This window comes from Impatiens glandulifera, chromosome 6 (assembly GCF_907164915.1).
Source record: "Impatiens glandulifera chromosome 6, dImpGla2.1, whole genome shotgun sequence".
NCBI classification, from domain to species: domain Eukaryota; kingdom Viridiplantae; phylum Streptophyta; class Magnoliopsida; order Ericales; family Balsaminaceae; genus Impatiens; species Impatiens glandulifera.
In genome coordinates, this window is record NC_061867.1 from 43897798 (window position 1) to 43906745 (window position 8948).

The window sequence follows — 8948 nt, forward strand, 5'->3', positions numbered from 1 at the left end:
TAATAAATTTTTATTTTATTTGATGAAAAATATATTATTTTATTTTTAATGGGTTGAATTATTATAATATTATTTAATATTTAAAATTTAAATAAAAAATAAAGTAAGAATAGTAAGAATATTTTAATTAATTTAATAATTAAAAAATAATATAATTGAGTTTTAGTTAAAAATCAAAAAAAAAATAAAAAAAAATGAAATTTAATTTTCTAATTTCAATTTAATTTTGTATGACCTAAATAACCACAAGTGTGCCCTAGGATGATATTTCAAGCCGCCGCTAGAGAGAGAGGTTTTTAGGAACGGCTCTCTCTCTCTCTCTGCTCTATCAAAGGTTGATTGATACTCATGCTCTTTTGTAGGCTGGACTAGGGTTTCAAACGTTCGTAGCAACTCAAAGGACGCAGCGTTTCGTGATCTTTACTACATTTCCCCTCCTTCATCTCGCCATATACAGTTGTCTGAAGAAGCTTTTCTGTACGCAGGTGATCTCTTTTTTCCCTCCTTGTCTGATTTGTTTTTTTCCGATTGCTTTCCTATTTGAGCATGTAAAGTCACCGAATTGATTGATTCACTCTGCGTGGAGTGAACAAAAGTTGTGGAGAGGCGGTCAGTTCAACTTGTTAATGTCAGTGTGGAATAAGCTTTTAGATTCTTCATTATCTGTCGCCAATTGATTGGATATGTTTAGAAGATGCAAAAATATGTAACATACTTTTCTAATTCAAAATAAAAATTATAGTTTTGATGAATAAGTTGATTTATTTGGGTTTAAATGAAGAAAATTGGCAATCAGATTCTTTATGCATCATATGTGACTTACCCAATAATTTAGCAATATCTTCAATTGGAACTGATTGTTTTTTTTAACTTGTCTCTACAATTCTATATTTTTGTTTTGTTGGATCTTAAGACTGTTATTGTCTTCTTTTTGCTAATCTCATTGCAGCTTTATCTGTTATTAAGTATCTCACTCTTTCATTAACTTTGTCATAGTTCTTGAAGGTTTTCATTTCCTTGTGTAGCAAAATTTGGCGATGAAGCTCTTTGATGGTGGTGACAGTTTTGAGGAGGATATATCAAAGATTGAGATCGACAAAGATTATGCCCGTCGATTTGAGCACAACAAGAAGAGAGAGGATCTGCAAAAGTTAGATGAGCTTAAGAAGAAAGGAATTGTAAATGAATCCTCTGATGAATCATCAGAAGATGAATATGATGATTCTCACTTGGTTGACCCGAAGAAGGATTTGCAGTTCTTGAATGCTTTGATTAAAGCAAAGAAAGGGGATCTCTCAAAAGACAAAGAGGTTAAGCTTTTCGAGTCCGAAGATGAAGAGGACGAGGATGAAGACGAAGATGAAGAGGAGGGGAGGAGGGGCAAAAGCGTAAAACCAATGTACTTGAAAGATGTGACTGCAAAACACTTGATTGAGGAGGGACCTGAGTTTGATGATGTTATTGAAGAGAGTAAGGGATCGGTTATCAAGAGCCACTCAGAGGAGATGGAGGAAATGAGGCGAGCATTTATCGACGAGGCAAATGCAGCTTTCTGTGTTGCTGATGGTGATGGAGAACTCTTGATGGAGAAAAAAAGGGGGAAGGAGGAAATTGATAACGAAAATGACCAAGATATTCAAGTTCTATGCGACGAAGCTTTTGGTGTTGACGATAATCTAGATGAGGATGATAAGTTTCTCAAGGAGTATATAAAAAATAGGTTTTGGATTGGTGATGAGAAAGATGATAATAAGCCAGCGAACGAAGACGTACTCGATTTTTCTGAGGATGAAGAGGTAATTAACCAGCAAGAGAAGTACGAGATCGGATACAACTTCAGGCACGAAGAAAGCGCCGGCGATAGAGTATTAGGACACTCGAGGGTCATCGAGGGTTCCGTGAGGAAGAAAACGAATGCTCGAAAAACTCAAAGGGAACGGAAAGAGGAGAGGCTAGCACAAGCAGAATTCGAGAGAAAGGAGGAGTTGAAACACCTTAAGAATTTGAAGAAAAAAGAAATGAAAGAGAAGCTCGAGAAGATCAGGGAAACCGCGGGTATAGTGAAAGATGGGTTTTGTCCGTTGGATGTTGACGATCTAGAAAAAGAGTTTGACCCTGATGAGTACGATCGAAAGATGAGAGAAGCTTTCAACGACGAATACTATGACGCAGTCGATGCTAACCCTAATTTTGAGACCGATGACGAAAACGACGATATTGAAAAATTGGAGAAACCAGATTTCGATAAAGAGGATGAATTGCTCGGACTCCAGAAAGGTTGGAGCGAACCAGGAAATGGGTTCTTAGCAGCTCGAGAGAAATATTTAAAATCAAATGCAAAAGGAGAAGTAAATGATGATTCTGATTCAGATTCAGATGATAATGAGAAGCAAAAAAGGGGAAAGGTAGTATCAACGGCTGAGAAGGAGATTCTAGACAAGGAATTGGATGAGTATTATAAGTTAGACTATGAAGATACGATAGGAGACTTGAAGACAAGATTCAAATACAAAGAAGTAGGTTCGAAACGATACGGTTTAACTGTAGAAGAAATCTTAATGCTTGATGATAACGAGTTGAATCAATATGTTTCTCTTAAGAAACTTGCTCCTTACGTGGAAAAAGAATGGAAGGTACCACGTGAAAAACGATACCAACAAAAACAGAGGAATAGGATGCTTCTTCTAGAAGCCGCGGGATTGAAGGACCATAAATACAACAATAAGAAGAATCAGAAAGACGATAAGGGGAAATCACCTGTCTTGGAAGAAGGTAACGATGCTGGTGGTGAGAGCAAGCAGTCAAGTCGGAGTAGGAAAAGGAAGAGGCAAGCTGAACTTAAGCTATCGCGGTCTAGGCTTATGGCTTATGGTAAAATACCATCCTCTTCTGGAAAGAGTAAAAAGAAATGAAGTGTTCTTTTATTCTAAAAAAACTGTTTTGCTGTTTTACGTCTTGTCGAAAATTTTAGTGTTTTTTTTGGAGTAGAGAAGACTTGTCTGTTGTTTCAATATTTGATTTATTTTTGGCTGCAGTTGAACATTTAAAATACTGGAATTGTTTTTTTCAGAAAAATGTTGGAATTGGGTTGAAAGAGCTCATACTATTGTTGTTTACTTCAATTACTTCTTAATATGAAGTATTACTGTCTTCTTAATCGGTTATCTTGTTCCAATATTCTTAATTGTCAAAGTTAAAATTGATTTACTTTTTGTTTGGTATAAGATTTAGATAATTATGTGTTTTGTTCCAATCTTCTTAATTGTCAAAGTCCCTTCAACTAGTACTACATTCATAAGTGGCCACTGTAACTGCAAACCCCCAATAGAGAAGGAGTGGCTGCGGCATCAATGGATATCTCTCTGACAAGCTTTGTGGTAAGACTCCATCTTCTCAGAGCTATGTTCTAGAAATGCCTTATTTTCCCAATTGCACGATTAATATTGCCTTACTTTTCTCCTTATTGAAAGGGCCTGCGATAGCCATGGCTCAACTATATAACATGTCTCTAGGAAATTTGCCTAAGTAAGTTAAATGATGAGAGTTTTATGCATTGGTCGTAGGGTTGGCTGAAAAGCCATGGAAGACGTCTGATGCGAGGCTGCTTGTTCTTGAAGATGGTTCAGTCTGGAAGGCCAAGTCTTTTGGTGCTAAAGGAATCCAAGTTGGTGAAGTAGTATTCAATACTTCCTTAACAGGGTAAAAACTGCCTTCACTCTCTTTGTTTTCCAGCACTTAACTCATTGAATTTTAATGGTTAATCACGAGAGGCTTTGAAAATCCCTAAAGCTTTGTTTCATTTAACATAGTTATTTTTCTTGGAGTTGAGGAATTCTGTTAACTGAGTAATATATTTTTCTGGATAGTGGAATTTTCCGGTATTAAGGTTGTGGAAGAATCAGCATACAGTAGCTACAATTGAGAGTTCTCTTGAACAAATCATTTCATCTTCTTTGCTTATGATCTTCTATTGGTTGATCCATGCCTTTTTTTGCAAATTATCTTTGAAACTTAGGGCTGGTATGATGAAGCTTTATCCCATCATCAATCACTTTATCATTTAAATCATCTACTTATGTCTTTTCACCTACAATTCAAAGGTGCATATTGGATAGTACACAAAATACCCTATTATACTGTTTTTTTCTTAACTAATCCAACTTTGATGTATTCTCCTTTTGACAAAATAAGTTTAGCCGATACAACAGTTCTTCACCTTCCTGTTTTGATTGATTTGTTGCAGATATCATGAAATACTTACAGCCCCAAGCTATAATGGACAGTTTGTTTTGATGACAAATCCACATATCGGCAACACTTAGACTGAGACAAGATGAAAGTCTTATAGGCGTGTTAAGCACGGAAAATGATAATTCGGACAAACAACTTTTGGAGATTGTTTGCCTTCCGAAAAATATGATTTTTTAGACTTTTAAGAAATAAATATAAAATATAAATATCTTATTGACAATTTTGAAATAAAATTAAATCAAATCGAGGAATTGTTTGAAAGTAAAATTGTGATGAAAATTTTGCCAATTAAATTTTCTTATAAAATTAGGAAAAATAAATTATTGGTAGGTAAATTAATAACGTTTTTGAAAAGAGATTCTTTAAGAGTTTGGTGTTTGGTTACACAAAAAAACTTTGACGTTTTTGGCGTTATGTTTCACATGCTTGTTAAAAAATTGCCTCTAATTCTAATATTTTGGTCATTTTTAAAAAATATTTTATACTTATTTTATCTGTCAATTCCTATCAAATTTAATTTAAAGGTAAAACATATTAATTATAATAAAGAATAATAATAATTATTCATAAATAAATAAATTAAAAAATAAAAGAGATTAAAATTTATTATATTAAAAAATTAATTTTATGAATATAAATAAATCAGTTCACTATTGGAGTTTTATAATTAAGACACAAAACTTAAAACAAATATTTTAAAAAATAAATCAAAAATTTTATTTTTATAAAAATATTATATTTATTTTTTAAGTTTTTATAAAATAGTCCAAAGTCATTTAAATGAAAAAAATATAATATAATATAAACAAATCGAATATAATATAAACAAATCGTTATAATGTAAACAAATCGTGAGTCGTGGGTTGGTCAGTGAACTTCGTCGAAGACAAGGTTGATAAGTTAATAGCAAATCATGTAGTTTCCTGGTTGATAAGTTATTAGCAAATCATGTAGTTTCCTGTTGTGATATTTTTGAGATTGTTGTTCTTGAGCAAGACAAATCCTTTTTTCTAATTTCACAATTTAAATTTAAAATTAAATATTTATAATATAAAGTTAATGGAATAAATTTAATTCAACAAAAATAAAGTTTTTAAATTAGATTAGTAGTGATTCTCATCTAATAATTTAAATTTAAATAAATTAAATTGTAAATCAAATATATAAAATTGAAATTTATAAATTGAATTAAAATGAAATGAGAGCTTAAAGTGAGTTTTAAATGCTAATTAAATTGTAAATCAAATATATAAAATTGAAATTTATAAATTGAATTAAAATGAAATGAGAGCTTAAAGTGAGTTTTAAATGCTACATAAGTCATTTAGAATTTGTTGTGCATGTAAATAATCTCCCACAAAATTAATATTTATTAATTTTATTTATCCTATTTATTTTCACAGATAAACTAATATATATATATATATATATATATATATATATTAGCCTATTTATTTATTTATTTATTTATTTATTTTAGCATATAAAATAAAATAACATATTTAATAATAAATTAAATTATTTAAAATTCAACATATTTATAAAACTACAAAAGTAATTTTATATTTTCAAATAAAAATTATTTTGTAGGTTCTAGTTTTTTTTTAAATATAAATTTGGGGAACAAAAATGAGTGTCTATAAAATGCCCTTTTGGACAAAATTTGAATGAAAATTTTGATTTTAGTAAAATGAATGTCCAACCTTGAGTAATAGGCAAATCATTTGAATCTCCCAAATTTATTATTTTTCTCGGATTTGTTTATTGAAAATAATCAAAAGATAGAGAGATAAAACTTGATGATGCCCATGTTCGCAACACTTCCATCCTAATGCTCGTATGACGTTTGTTGAAGAATTCGAAATGTAACGACTATCCATTTGGTTCATCTAGAAACTTGACAACTATTGGTTTTAACCAGACTAGGGCTTATTTTGTACACTTAAACTAAGAATTAAAAATGTTATGGTGTTTGACTTAACTTGTCTACTTTAGTTAAGAAACGAAAATCTTACGTTTGACTTAGTTTGTCCACTTAAACTAAGAACCCTGAGTTATAACTTAATATGTCCACTTAAACTAAGAAATATCTTTTAACTTGTCTACTTATGGTAAGTTATTCCCTGTTTAGCTTGTCCACTTAAGCTAAAAAACATTAAAATACTTGGCTTGTCCACTTAAGCTAAGAAACGAAATTATTGTATTTGACTTAATTTGTCCACTTAAACTAAGAACTCTGAAGTGTTTTTACTTTTAACCTGACTATTACTTCGTTTGTACACTTAAACTAAGAAATGTCTTTTAGCTTGTCCACTTAAGCTAAATTATTGTATATCTAGTTTGTTCACTTAAACTAAGAAACTTTAAATTACTTAGTTTGTCCACTTAAGTTGTGTTTAACTTAGTTTGTCCACTTAAGCTAAGTAATTTTTGTGTTTAACTTGTCCACTTAAGCTAAAATCTTGTGTTATGACTTAGTTTGTCCACTTAAACTACATTATTTTGTATCCAGCTTGTTCATTTAAACTAATAAACTTTAAATTACTTAGTTTGTCCACTTAAGCTAAACATATTGTGTTTGACTTAGTTTGTCACTTAAGTTAAGAATCTTTATGTTTAGCTTTTCCACTTAAGCTAAAATCTTTTGCGTTTAGCTTATCCACTTAAGCTAAAATATTCTACATTTGACTTAACTTGTTTACTTAAGCTAAGTGATGCGGTGCGAGTCGAAGAGGCGTTTATGCGAAAGTTGCAGCATCCGAAAATATCTCGCAAGTGTCAGATTTCGACGATTGCCTAGTGTTTTTCGGGCGGAAACGTTTAGGGGCTCAAAATTGCATTTTTATTAGTTTCGGGTGTTTTTTTGCAATTTATTAAAAGTTGTTTATTTCTTTTGCAAGCTAGGGTTTGAGTATTTAAAGAATCTTAAAACACTTTGTTAGGGAAAGATTATTAATCAGAAAACGAGGTTTCCTCAATATCTATCGACTTTCGGTATTCGTAAGAATCAACGAATCTTGATAAAGGTTCATCCTAGCCACGCACGCTGCATCAGTTGGTATCAGTTTCCAGTCGACCCTGAGGTATGCCGCCCCGAAGACAGCCGCGCAACCCTACCCCTGGTGCTGATGATGGTGACCTTGCTGAGTTGCGACGTGAAAACGCTGAGTTTCGCCGTGATAACGACGATTTGAGGCGGCAGGTTGAATGGTTGACGCAACGGATGGATGCATCTATGCACATGCACCACCCTGAAGATGATGTTACGATGACAGATGAAAACCCCTTCGGTGGTCTTCGGAATCGATCCCCTGAACGCCCCAATCATCGCTGGGAGCAGGCTTTCAGGGTGGACATCCCTAAGTTCGATGGTAGTCTATCACCGGAAGAGTTTATTGATTGGCTTTCTCAGGTTGAAGAGATTCTGGATTTCAAGGAAGTTCCTGCAGATCGTCGTGTACCCCTTGTTACGATCCGCTTACATGGTCGTGCACAAGCATGGTGGCAGCAGTTGAAACAGACGCGTGTTCGTCATGGTAAGGCAAAGCTCACGAATTGGGACAAATTCAGGAAGCATATTAGGGCTGCGTTTCTACCATATAATTACGAACGTAACCTGTACCAGCGGTTCCAGAATCTTCGTCAGGGTTCTCGTTCTGTGGATGACTATTCCACTGAGTTTTACACCTTTGTGGCTCGTGTTGACCTGTCTGAGTCCCCTCTCCAGTTGGTTTCTCGCTATATTGGTGGCCTTCGCCTCCAGTTGCAGGATATTTTGAATATGTTTGATCCCTTGACTGTTTCTGAGGCACATCAGCGTGCTTCACAGGCTGAGAAACAGCTAGCCAGGCGCGGTTTGGGTAGCTTTGGAAAACAGGTTGTCCCCACTAGTGGCATTGGTTCTTCTTCCCAGCCGGCCCATCCCACCCCAGCCCCCCTCGCAGCACTACAGCCCCCCCCGCAGGGACGTCCCGGTGGCTTGCGTTGTTTCAATTGTGGTGAAGTTGGCCATCGCCAAGCAGAGTGTCGCAACCCAAAGTCCACCAATCGTGGTCTTTTTACTGAGGTGGATGATCCTGACTCTGCTCTTCCTTCAGATTCAGCCCCAGTGTATGATGTTTATGATGATGAGGCAGCGGAGGAGTATGTTTCTGGTGATGTTGGCCCCCTTTTGGTGATTCGTCGATCATGTTTAACCCCTCGTGCTCCTGACAACGATTGGTTACGCAATAATCTGTTCCATTCCACTTGTACCATCGGTGGCAAAGTTTGCACCTTCATCATTGATGCTGGGAGTTGTGAGAATGTGATTTCTGAGGTTGCAGTTTCGAAGCTGGGTCTGTCCACTGAACCTCACCCCAAGCCTTATCGCCTGTCCTGGCTGAGTCAAGGTACGGATGTTACAGTTTCGAAGCGCGTACTTGTTAATTTTTCCATTGGTTCCCATTATCGTGATGCTGTATATTGTGATGTGGTTCCTATGGATGCTTGTCACCTTTTACTTGGTCGCCCTTGGCAGTTTGATCATTCCGTTATACATGATGGGCGTGCTAATACCTACACGTTCTTATTTCATGGTACCAAGATTGTGTTGATGCCAAATCAGCCCAAGAAGGGTGCTGCCCCCACTCATCATGCGTCCCCCCCTACCACCTTGTTGTCTCGGGGTCCTTTTCAGACCGCCATGGTCGAATCGG

At 34.9% G+C, this 8948-nt stretch overlaps 1 protein-coding gene across 2 annotated transcripts; it reads left to right on the plus strand.

The window, feature by feature from the left end:
• Positions 1-268: 268 nt before the first annotated feature.
• Positions 269-3130, plus strand: LOC124944054 (protein KRI1 homolog). Of its 2 annotated transcripts, none has more exons than XM_047484510.1 (2): positions 269-485; positions 997-3130. In XM_047484510.1, the coding sequence occupies exon 2, from the start codon at positions 1038-1040 to the stop codon at positions 2910-2912; it is 1875 nt and encodes a 624-aa protein (XP_047340466.1). In that variant the 5' UTR covers positions 269-485; positions 997-1037; the 3' UTR covers positions 2913-3130. The 2 variants fall into 2 exon arrangements, with proteins under 2 accessions (XP_047340466.1, XP_047340467.1); XM_047484511.1 differs by having other exon boundaries at positions 1026-3130.
• The last annotated feature ends 5818 nt before the right edge of the window (positions 3131-8948 follow it).

Excerpts from the sequence above, each read along its gene's own strand:
- LOC124944054 (XM_047484510.1), top strand. The coding sequence starts at position 1,038 with ATGAAGCTCTTTGATGGTGGTGACAGTTTTGAGGAGGATATATCAAAG.